A 12,280-nucleotide genomic window follows, 5' to 3' on the forward strand; every position below is an offset into this window, starting at 1 on the left:
GATGCAAGACCTACACCTGAAGTGATTAACTGTTGTCTGTTTAGCACACATCACGGTTTCAGTAAAGAAATTTCAAAAGATAACTACAGTTCTGTGGAGGCTGATGATGCCTTATGCACTAGAACACCTGGTATGGAGGTAATGGGACTATTTCAGTAGGGAATGAGGGTTGACACAGGCTACAGAGAGGCCAAGAGTGCAGAGTTGGACCACTGGAGAAGCAGCACGGGCTAGTGAACCTGGGGGTAGTCAACCAAGTGTGGTGGGCCTTTGTATTGGAGGGAGGTAGAGGGGAGAGGGGGGAGGGGACAGAGGGGGATAGGGATCATTCGCATAGGGCAGGCACTAGTGGAGCACTAATACACCCTTGTCCAAGGGATGTCATGTCTGTAACCTGGAAAGGCACTATTGGAGGGGTAATAAATTTGGGGCCTAGCGAAGTTCTGTCCACGATGAAGGAAAGCATGCCGTGTTAAGCGCACCAAGAGGGAAGTGTGACTATCTGGGAAGCTTTTGTATGAGGTGTTTGCATCAAAGCATCTAGGGATTCAATCCTGCTCTGGTGTGAGGTAATTGACACAAGAGAAAGCTTTTTTTGTTGTACAGCTCTCCCTGAAACACACATTATATACGTATCAACCATTGCCACCTCTCCAGTCTTCAAGGTGAAATGAATGCTGCTGCCAAGAGTTCCACAAGCCATTGAAGTGTAAACTGATGGCTCTTAATAGGAGACAAAAGAGTAAGGAAGGAAGGATTGAACAACCAGCTACTATGGAGCTGTTGCTGACAGCATAGACTGTCTCATAGTTATATAGTATTTGAGGTTGACTAAAGACACAGGTCCATCAAGTTCAACCTATTGTGTGTATGTTTTGGATTCTGCATGTGTATGCGTGTGTACGAGTCCCCGTGTGATCTTATTTTTTTTAAGGGAAATTGTCCAAATGCATTTTGAATGATTCAACACTCTCAGCTGATACCACTGCTTGTGGCAGAGAGTTCCAGACCCTAACCGCTCTAACTGAGAAGAACCCCCTACGCCCCATTTGGTTAAATCTTTTCTCCACCAATTTTAGGTGGTGGTCTCTGGTCTTTGTTAAGGAGTTTACCGTAAAAAGTTGATTGCTGATGTTGCTATCACCATTGAACATCTTGTACATCAAAATCATGTCCCCCCTTAACCTCCCTGGCATTTTCAGTACCATAAACGGTAACCCTGAGCCACACTCGGGATTACAGTTTAGCATTACTTACCTTGCCCCTCGAGCCACGCTGTGTCCTCCGGCCGATGCTGGCGTCTGTCTTCCGGGTTCCATCCCTTGCGAGCGTCCGCGTTGCAAGGGGGCGGAACCGGCGGGAAATAAAATAAATAAATAAAATAGAACAAGAAAAAGAAAAAGAAAAAAAAAAAAAAAAAAAAGGAAATAATCAGACCGCCAGGGAGGTTAATCTCCACACCTCCAGCGTGAACATATTTAAAGTGACATTAAACCCTCAGATTTTTTAACATAAAACAATAGTGTAATGTGTGCCTTACTGTAATCCATGGTTGTTTCCCTTCTCTTAGCTGCTCTTCCTTTTAAATATGCATCTGTTCTCATGCTTGGAGAGAACTTCCCTTTTCAGCTCAGGGCCTCTTCCTGTAGTGCTGGCTCAGGTTACAGCCTATACACAGACACCGTGTGAGACAAGGCAGTCTGCTGAAAAGGGAAGTTCTCTCCAAGCATGAGAACAGATACATATTTAAAAGGAAGAGCATCAAAGAGAAGGGAAACAACCATGGATTACAGTAAGGCACACATTACAGTATTGTTTTATGTTAAAAAATCTGAGGGCTTAATGTCACTTTAAGTTTTGTAACCTTGTCTCATAGCTTTGGTCCTCCATCCATTGGTCTCATCTGTTGTGCTGCCTTTGAGGACTCTCCCACTGTGGGAATTGCTCATTCATGAAATGGAATTGTATGGATGTGGGCTGAGCTACAAGGGAGGAGCCAAGTTCAATGCAGTAAGCAGCCATGTTCTTTAAAGGAAGCAGCGGATTAGCTTAGCAGACAAAGCACACAGCAGTGTGCGGGAAATCGAGAGAACAGCACTCGCCCCATTACCACTAGAGGGGGCTTACCCCAACGGCTGGTCTGTCCTAAAAAATACGAACGGACCTTTGGAGACTACAAGGATTTTTAGGGAATGCTTGACTCCTTGCAAGAATGGGCACAAGGTATAACAGCATGAATGCCTATTTTTAAAACCTGCTTAGCTCAGGTTTATGGCATGGGGTTTTAAGACAGTATAGGCAATTTTACATTAAAAGGTTAACTAACCCTTTAAATCAGACACATTGTGCAGTGGGATTTTGGGAAGCAACTCAATATAAAATGTATGCAATGAGGCACAGGCCTTTTTATTCTTGAGCCAACTATGCTGCCTACCCAACAAATGGATGTAATGGTTCCCACGGGGTTTTTCCCCATTGGAGACCCTGGATTTGTCCAACCTTGCATTAACTACATACAAATACCTTCATCCAGAATTTGTACAAACACTATTCTAAATTTTAACAGCAGATGTCAATACTATAACAAGGCTTTAAAAAAAGGTACCAACCTGCCTGACAACCATCTTTAGTCGAATCTTACAGGTTTCAAAGAAAATTATTACAAAGGTATCATGAATTAATGTTAACAGGAGACATACTTTTGATGGAGGTTCGGTTAGCCACACTGAACACCGGGTCTTTAACGCTCTTATTCCAAGGCAGACTTAAAGCAACAACACCCCTTTCATGGACTTTAATTTGAGAGACCGTTCCTTGCCTGCAAAAGGTTCCAATAGTGATGGGTAAGTCACTTGAGAAAGTACTGATCTTGAAATTTGATCGGTCCGGGCAATTGTCTGATGGATGGATCTGTTGTAGCCATGGATTAGGGAAGCCAAGTACAAGACCATTACTCCGGAGTGCTGATATGTGCCAAAAAAAGGTCCGATTTAAGCCAATTAAACTTGAAGGTAGCAGACTTACATTTAAAGGACAAGCACCATAAGCACAATCTAGGGGAAAAAAATATGTAGTCTCATTAATATTCAACTTCTATCATATTCTAAACAAGCAGTAATAGCACTTTAAAGCATGCCCCATTTACCTCTGTAGCTATAGGCATTGTTTAGAAATTGGTCTTCAAATTTCACAACATAGGCACTGGAATCCCAGCTATTTTCTAGAGCTAGCAGATCTCTGCAGACTACCAACTGAGACCTGAGCCTTGTTGGGGGTAGAGCCAGAGCTCTTTAATCAGCAGGATGCATGAGCTTTTCTGATTGCAGAGCTATAATAGGTCTGACTTGGCAGGCGGCATGTTGGACTTCTGCACAGAGACTACTGCTTCCACACAGCAAAGGTGCCCACTTTGTAACTCCTGGCAGTAAGGCCAGACCTTTCTACTCAAACAAACTGTAAGCTATTAAACACCCTTTATTTGTACGCACTTATGTGTTTAGAGGATTTAAAGGAAGAGTTAAATTTTGATTTAAATTGCAGGGCTACCTGATTTGTAGTGGTAAAGGAGGGTGTATGGGACCTTTACCACTGAAAGGTTTCTATAAAGCCACTCCATCAGGATAACAGTCTTATGTGCTTTTATTAGGCATATAAACACATGGGCATTGTTAATGCTTATCTGAAGTACATCAAAATCAGCACACATTTATAGGGTATTTAACAAGATTACAATGAAATCCCCTGAAACCCTTAAAATGTATCATTCAGCTCCAGTCTGAGAACACAGATCTTAAATCCTTCCAAAAGCATACTTAAATGGAATGTGTAAGGGCAGAAATATAGAGCTACCAGTGCTGTTTTTTTTTCTGAAAGGTCCAGGGCTGTCATCAAGAGAATATGAAGGCTGTAATTGCCGACAACTCTTCCTAAAACTGCTGGTTGCTTGGCTGTTAGGCTAATAAAAAAACGAATATATTCTGTGTCACCAAATAGAAAAAAAAGCAGAGATTAGTTCTGAAATCACTATATTCGATCATCAGACGATCAGCAATGGTAGCCTCCATATTTCTCATATAGTCAACACTCCCAGTCTAGAAGTGAGGGGTGCTTTAGGACCTGCTCGAAGCTTGTTAAATGCTTTCTGAACTTGGGACTCTTCAGACGATACCTAACAAGCTAATATTAAAGCCCAAATTAACTTTGTTTAATTCAGCTTAATACATTCTATTTGCATTGAAAACGTTAAAACTAAAAAGGCCCAACACAGGCCCAAAGCAATAACAAGTGATATTACATTGTTTTCAATGGACCCAGTTCACATCGATGCACTGCATTGGTGTACAAATGGGCAAAAATGGAACATGCTGCACTTAACACACTGCAGCACAGCAACCCAATGCAACGTTGTAAAAAAAAACCCCACAACTGCGCAAGTCAACGCAAGTCTGTTAAACGTGTGTTCAATGCAACAATCATGGTGTAAAGCCAGCCTTCCAGCTTATTTTCCTGAGAAAGAGCAAGAAAAAATTTCCCTCTGACAGCATGCAGAAAGACCCTTGTCCTCTGGGTAGAAGCAGTGGTCTCTCTGCAGAGGTAAAATCAGAGCTAGAGCTCTCCAATCAGCAATGAGCATGCATTTAGATTGCTTCCACACAGAGAGTAAGGGTCCTTCATGCTGGCAGGGGGACAGGCTTTTCTACTCAAGACTATGGCTGCTTACTAAAGAAAACAAACTAAGACTTTGCACACCTTTTATTTTGATGTGTCTGGAATATACAGGGAGGAATTTATCGAAACTGGAGCAGCTGCCCATGGCAACCAATCAGCTTCTCTCTTCAGTTTGTTCAGTTAAGATTTGAAAATGAAAGGGTGACGCTGATTGGTTGCTATGCACAGCTGCTCCAGATTTTGATAAATTGCCCTCACTGTATTTAGCCAATGTAAAGTGAATGTTCAATGTGTTTAACCCTTTTGCTGCCACCACTGTATGGTATACAGAGGTAGTAGCACGGGTTTTTAAACACAATCCTGGACACCGATAGACATACCATCGCTGCAGCGAAGGAGGAGGAGACAGGCTTTTTTTTTTTCAAATTCTTTATTTATGAACAAAGAGGGGGGATATAGAGAATATGCACAGAGTATATGGGATACACGGCCGCACATTAAACCAAGTCAAAAGAAAACCTGACGGTTAATGGTATGACACAGAAAATTGAGGACATCTCAAACATTATAAGAGCCTATTAACTTATACATTGAATATGACGAGAACAATTCGGGTCAGGTTGGGCTCTAGGAGGAGACAGGCTTGAGGGAGCACTGTCACAGCTCTGCATCCGTGAGTATAACGTTTTGCTTTTTTAACTTAGGCAAAAATGAACACTTAACCCCTGTAGTGGTAGCCCCACTGCATAGAAGTGCCCTACATAGAACTAATCCCACTCAATATCTATCATTAGGTTTCTTGACTTAGAGCACAGAATCTGAACAGTAAACTTACCAATGGTCCTGTTGATTTCCATAACATAGTACGTCTCGGGGGTTTTACAACCGAAGTCATAATTCACAGGGCTCCCAGGGCGAATAATCAGACTTGACTTGTCACACTTTTTATCAACGCAGAGAGGGCAGGGAGGTGGTGTAGTAATAATAACATTTTTGATACTGATTATTGTGTTGTCTTTTGCTTGTAATGAGATGGTGAAGGATTCTGTAAAGAGAACAGTACACCTTTTTATTAATAAACAAAATACGTATTTAAAGTGGATCTCTAGGCAAAACATTCTTAGTTCTGGATACAGTGCGGAAGGGGGAGAGCCTCTGTCAAGTTTTTATTGCCATCCCCAGGACAGGAAGTTAACCTTTTTATCCCATAGTCATCTTTAGGGGCAAGGGAGGACATATACTGACCTCCTCCCGTGACCCAAAGATCAGTATATAGCGAGCTACAGCTCCGGTATACTGAGACCGCCTCCGCCAGACAATACTGTCGAGATCCACCCAGCTAGCTGATTGACAGCTGGCTCTGCCTGCCCCTCCCCATCCATTCCTCCAGTCAGTGTTTTAGGACTGGAGAGGGGAGGAGGGAATCCCTGCAGTGAGCGATGACTGACAGTCACGGCTCTCTGCAGGGATAGGATAGGGAAGTGAGCGACGGTATGAGTTCGCCGACTTCCCGATTTATAGAGCCGACATGTAACAGTTTCAAATGTCACACGTCGGCTCTAACTATGAGGAAACAAACAAACAAAAGCAATAAAAGCTAAGCATACACTTTTCACATTATTTTAAAACCACATTTCCTCATTTTGCTGCTTTCTCATCACAAAGCCTAACAAATTTACAGTCTAGTATAACATATATGTATTGTATGTTTGATTTAAAAAAACTACATTTTTATACTGTATTTGTGTAGTGAAAGTTTAGAAAGAAAAAAAACATTTGTGGGGAGTTTTGGGCTTGTTCACACCAAGCGCGTTCCAGGAGCAGAGCAGTTACAGACCAGATCAAAACTGCGTCCAATGTATTCCAATGGTATTTTGGGCTCTAGTTCACACCACAGCGTTCAGTTCCAGAGCATGCCAAAAAACTGCAACAAGCCCGATTTTACCTGCTCTGGAACGCATGCAAACGCCCTAAAAGCCCATTTTAAACAAACTGCCCGTTCCGGACCGTTTTTTTTAACCAAAAACAGCCCAGAACGCATCAAAAACGAGGCAAAAAGTGCAGTATAACACACTGCACTGCATGTGCAGAAACTCATGCAGATCTGGTCTGCATTTGGTGTGAACAAGCCCTTAGGAGGTCAGAGTAGTTTCAGCTGGCAATGCCAAGGCTTTTTTATTTCCATTGCAGACCTATCCCTTTTTTTTTTAGAGAGCTGGCTAAAGGTATCACATCTGACATTTAAAAAAAAACCAAAACCAAGCTAGAGAACAAAGGAAATGTTATTACGGTACACAAGGCAGAGTGTTTAAAAGGACCTGTGTAACAAAGAAAACGGCCAGACTTTTTTTACAATAACATTTACATAAACCGCAGATAACCAACATCAATATACTAATCACACCTTGCATTAATGGCGTATTACTACTTTAGCCAACAAAGATGAAGACAATCAGCATATGAAAAATTATCACATCTGTCAGCCTGGGCTGGGCCTAGAGTAAAAATGGCTGGAGACAGCTCCTGCGCTTAAGGTGCCCATACACTGTGTGATTATCGTACGATCGTGGGAAATCCCGCGATCGTACCATAATCGCAAAGTGTATGGAAGGCGTTTCGACCCTTTCTACTGTGCGGTCGCACGTCTTTTGTCTAATGAGCACGTTTAAAACCTGCCGAAAATCGTACGATTTTCGGCTGGTTCGTGGCACACTGCCCGTTCAGCATTGCGGTCATCGCAAGTACGATCTGCCTGTCCAAGATGGGCAGATCGTACGTTTTCTTAATTACTTTACAACCTTGCAAGACAAAAGTCTTGCGAGGGTTGTAAAGTGTATGGCCACCTTTATACTCGCACCTACTTCTCCTACCAGCATTTAATAGCAGCTGTTCCTCACTCTAAAGCTGGCCATACACCTATAGATTTTCTGCAGATTTTCTTTGGTCAGTTGGAAAAAGTGCAACAGATTCCTCCATCTACGCTAAACTGTGTGGATGGAGGAATCTCCCTGTACAGCCACCCAGATCACTTGTACTAGTCCTCTATTGTGCCAAAACGACCCTCCTCCACCATGGTATTTTGGGTTCCCCGCTCCTCCGGGGGGCCCAGGACCACGGCACAGTGTCAGGATGGAGATCGGGGAAAAAAAAGAAGTTTAAAGCCAACCCTGCTACCCGTCAAACAAATGACCATGTGTGCTTAAGCCATGCACATATGTAAACGGGGAGGGGAGTTCCAAGAATATATGTATCTCACTGTGCCTGGGAGTACACACCAGCAGCTGTGCGTTGTATTGCAGCTGCTGATTTGAATGCAGTCTAAATGGCGGGCCTTGGTACGGACACGAACTGACTGACCTTTGTGTCCAGACCTTGGCTCGATAAAAATGTTACTCACCGGACCTCCTTGTATTTTAATTCACTACCTCTGCAATACACCTTATCAAAATGCGCTGGGATGAATAGAACTTTGTGAAATTTCAAGAAAATGCATAAAACCCCCCCCCCAAAAAAACAAGTGCAATGTGCCGAAATCAGTGCATTGCACTGCTTCCTAACAGTGCGCACCACTGTCTGTACAATAGTATGCACTGCTGATGTGCCCCGAATTCTCCTGAAGTCTGCCCTTGGATTGCATATTTAAAATTTAAAGCCGAAGACCGCCCATACGCTTAAAATGTCTTACAGTGGGTGGCCCTTTTGGCTCAACAAAAGGCGATTACTATGCTGAAGGAGCCCGTTTGAAAAGTTTTAGCCAGATTTCAAATGGGTAGATCTCCCGGCGTGAGTATTGTGTTCTGATAGTCAGCACCCGCCGCTGACAGAGTACATGAACAGTGACAGCAGCGATCGGCTGCTGATCACCCATCTGGGCTGCTAAGCTGGCTGAAAGAAAATGGTCTTTTAGTTTATGACCAGCTTCACTCCAAAATGATTAAGTTAGTTGTAAATAGACTGTGGGAAGACTTAAATGCTGCCTGGTCTTAAATTCCTGTCTGACACCACTGAGGAGATTTTCTCTCACTTCCATTCTCTGACACATGTACAAGAAACGGGAGGTGCAGTTCTCCAGAACAGGCAGGTACAGACACAGCGTCCTTCCTAGGGTATTTTATTTCTTGCTCTGCCTTTCCAAGGCTCATCTTGCTCCTCTTTAGGTCTGGGGTTGCTGCAGGGGAACGAGGATGAAGACAGAAGGAGTTGGGTTTTTTTTGGACCACTTGGCTACTTTTTCATCCCACCTAGCCAGGAAAAAATCTGGAGGGATTTCCCCTCCTTTCCAGTCATGACAAAAGTAAAGATGTAAATTAATCACCCACTATGTGAAACTATAAACATTTCCCACAGCAATATAATATGGTGATATAAGGTTACCTTTACATGAACTTTTATTTTTAAATAATTATTCATTAAAAAAACAGTTTGCCACTATAATAAGTTGGTTATTGTAATAATAACATGAACCTCTACAATACAATCACTGTAAAGGAGAAGTGCACTCTGTATAACATTTCCTACCTCTACTCAAATACATACATTCTTAATAGATTATACTGACAACTGATCATACTGACTGTACAGCCGCTCAACATGTGCAAAATGAGTGCCCTGCTAATGTGGATGAGGGAGACATCACTCCTTCACTAATGGAAACCCTGCAGAATGTCACGACTAGTGAGGGAACAATGTGTGGAAGTAGGTGAGTATTTGCTCTGCTTAGTGATCGTGTTGGATAGCCAAGTCTGCCATGGGCCTTACAATCAGGTTTCCTGTAGTGAAGCATGGCAAGAAAAAAAAACGAAGCCCTGAGGCATCTGCACTGCTCTTAACTGGAATGTATGCATTATTAATAAAGTACAAAAAACGTTTTTGTTTGTGGGGAGGAAAAGAAGGGTGATATGTCAGTACATTCACAGTGCTCATAGCCTCAAAGACAAGCCACAGTGCCAACACATTCTGCCAGCACTTGCTAGAACATGTCTGCCCCTACCAAGAAAGCTGAAATGGCATTTCAGACCAAACTACTATTTCAGCAAAATTAAGTGACAAATTGAAGTACCGATATGTAAAACATAAAACCAAGGTTTGACAACTTAATGCATGAGCCTACGGGTTCAATCTGTATGAAGAAAATGTTAAACCAAACCTGTTCAGGCTTCCAGTGCTGACCACCTTCTTAAAACATGCTAGCTGCTTGGCCATCCGTGACTAGAATAAGTCCTAAATAACTGACCTGTAACAAGCAAGTGAAGTCGGAACTCTCAATTTGCATATTGGTTCCAGACGTAGAAAGTTTTGAAGCCACTGGATCAGCACACAGGCCGGGCAAGTAGCATTTTAATAAGATGTTTGCAATGGCACCCTCTAGATCAGGGGGTCTCAGACTCAAACCCCCCAGGGGCCACTCGACAAATTTTTTTCACCCATGGGGGCCGCTTGCCAAATTTCATACTTCAAAATAAAAAGTAAAAAACTATACACATTATGGTACTACGGACACTAATACACACACAATAAGGCCCTATTCATATCTGTAAGTTTAGGTGCAATTAAGGATTCCTGCATCAGGAACTTGCATTTTCCTGCAGCAGGAATCCCTAATCTGGCATTTACAAGCGGTAGCTGTCATCCATTCAAGTTAATGATCAGGTGACAACTGCTGCATGTAAAACGCCTGCATGCCACAGGTATGCGATATGACTACATGCGGTTAAAAAATACTCTCCTGTTAGAAAAGTGATGGTGATTGATTCCTAACCACATGTAATAATATCACGTACCATTACATGCGGCATGCAGGCGTTTACATGCAGCTGCTGTCACCTGATCATTGCAATGCAATTGGCCTGTGTTTCGGTACTTTGAGACCACTGCTCTAGATTCTCTGTCTGGCACTCTCTAGATCAGGGGTAGGCAACCTCGGCACTCCAGCTGTTGTGGAACTACCAGTCCCATGAGGCATTGCAAGACTGACAGCCACAGACATGACTCCCAGAGGCATCATGGGATATGTAGTTTCACTGCAGCTGGGGTGCCAAGATTGCTTACTCCTGCTCTAGATTCTCTGTCCAGCTTGTGGGATGTGTTCAGCCCTGATTAAAACCATGAACAGCCGAGTATTTTGTATAATGGATGTGTTGATCATTTTGGTCACAGACTGTATGCTTTCAGCCTCATGGATCCCTTTATCACCAAAACTTGTCTCTTTCCATTCATAAATAAAGAATAAGTAAGACAACCCAAAACTGAAACAAGCTTGAAGTTCCATTATTTAGCACATGTTCACATATTTGTTCCATCAATGACCCTGGTGATTTAACTTTTTGTTCAATAAAGTTATACAGTAAGTATACAAGTCTGTCGTAAAGTGGACCTTACCCCTTTCACTAAAAATCACCTCAGCATGAAGCTCTGCATGTTGATATGAAATCATCTTACATTCATTAGTTGAACAAACATTTTTATTTTACTTACAATTATTGTTTTTCCACTTCCTGGTCCACTTTGGCACAAATGATGTAACCTTTCCAGGATGCATCATTTGGGTACATTACATCAGCAGAGCAATGCTGGGAAATCTCATCTGTAATCTCATGAGATCTCAGGGAAATGCATTTTCCTCCCATCTGTAATCTCATGAGATCTCAGGGAAATGCATTTTCCTCCCCTGAGATGTACATGGTCACATGTCCTAGTCACATGTGCCAGAGTTCCAGGAAGTAAAGGGAGATGGATTAATCTGCCCTTAGTACAAATGGCCACTGTGAGAAGACTGGAGAAGAGAAATAAGGTAAGCAGAAAATAAAAAGCCTGCAGTTATCTAAAAAGGTATCCAAAAGGGTATTTGTTTGTAGATTGTCATTACTAAAAACATTTCTAAAAGTGTATTTGTTGTCATTTCAAAGATCTGGGTAAAGGTCCTTTTTAAAAGAGATCATAGAATACAACCATCCTTTTATTAACACCAGCCTTAGCAGGGATTCCCTGCATGCTTTGCGGTATCTCCTTAGCTTATTCCTTTGGTTTACTTTCACTTTCTAAGGACTACATATCCCATGTTACCATACAAGCAGTGATGTCACACATGGGGCATTTCTAGTACCATGCCCCCTGACACTCCTCTTCAGCACCTCTGTAGTTCAGACAGCAGGCTCTATGAAATAGGTGACTCAACAGTGCATATTCACATGGCATAGTGCAGGGGTGCCCACTAGGTAGATCGTGATCTACCAGGCGATCGCAAAGCGAACATTGGTAGATTGCAATCGGCTCACTGACCTAAGTTCCCTCCTGCGGTGCTAAGGTGGCTGAATGTGTCAAACGCTGCAGACGGGAAGGGTGGGACACCTCTCCCTGTCTGCAGCGTCAGCCACACCAGCACCGGGGGAGGACAGGACAGCGCACATAGAGAGAGGAGACCCGGGAAGCTGCTGCAGTGCAGATAAGGAAAGACAGCCAGGAGAGAGAAGGGGCACCGGAGAGAGAGAGAGAGAAGGGCAGCAGCGAGAAAGAGAGAAGAGACAGCAGAGAGAAAGAGAGAGACACAGGGGAGAGAGAGCATGAGGAGAGAGAGAGAGAGAGAGCATGAGGAGAGAGAGAGAGAGAGAGAGAG

The 12,280-nt window shown here is 42.9% G+C and overlaps 1 protein-coding gene across 1 annotated transcript in view; it reads right to left on the reverse strand.

The window, feature by feature from the left end:
- The window catches only part of CDCP1 (CUB domain containing protein 1), a 49,509-nt gene that overhangs the window by 24,500 nt on the left and 12,729 nt on the right, over window positions 1–12,280 (reverse strand). The window contains exons 2-3 of the mRNA XM_018567959.1: window positions 5,504–5,713; window positions 2,700–3,053 (exon numbers count right to left, since the gene is read on the reverse strand). Coding sequence (XP_018423461.1) covers window positions 2,700–3,053; window positions 5,504–5,713 — 564 coding nt within the window. The remainder of the gene's footprint in view (window positions 1–2,699; window positions 3,054–5,503; window positions 5,714–12,280) is intronic.

The sequence above is a fragment of the Nanorana parkeri genome, unplaced genomic scaffold (genome assembly GCF_000935625.1).
Source record: "Nanorana parkeri isolate BGI_ZX_2015 unplaced genomic scaffold, ASM93562v1 scaffold1121, whole genome shotgun sequence".
NCBI lineage: Eukaryota > Metazoa > Chordata > Amphibia > Anura > Dicroglossidae > Nanorana > Nanorana parkeri.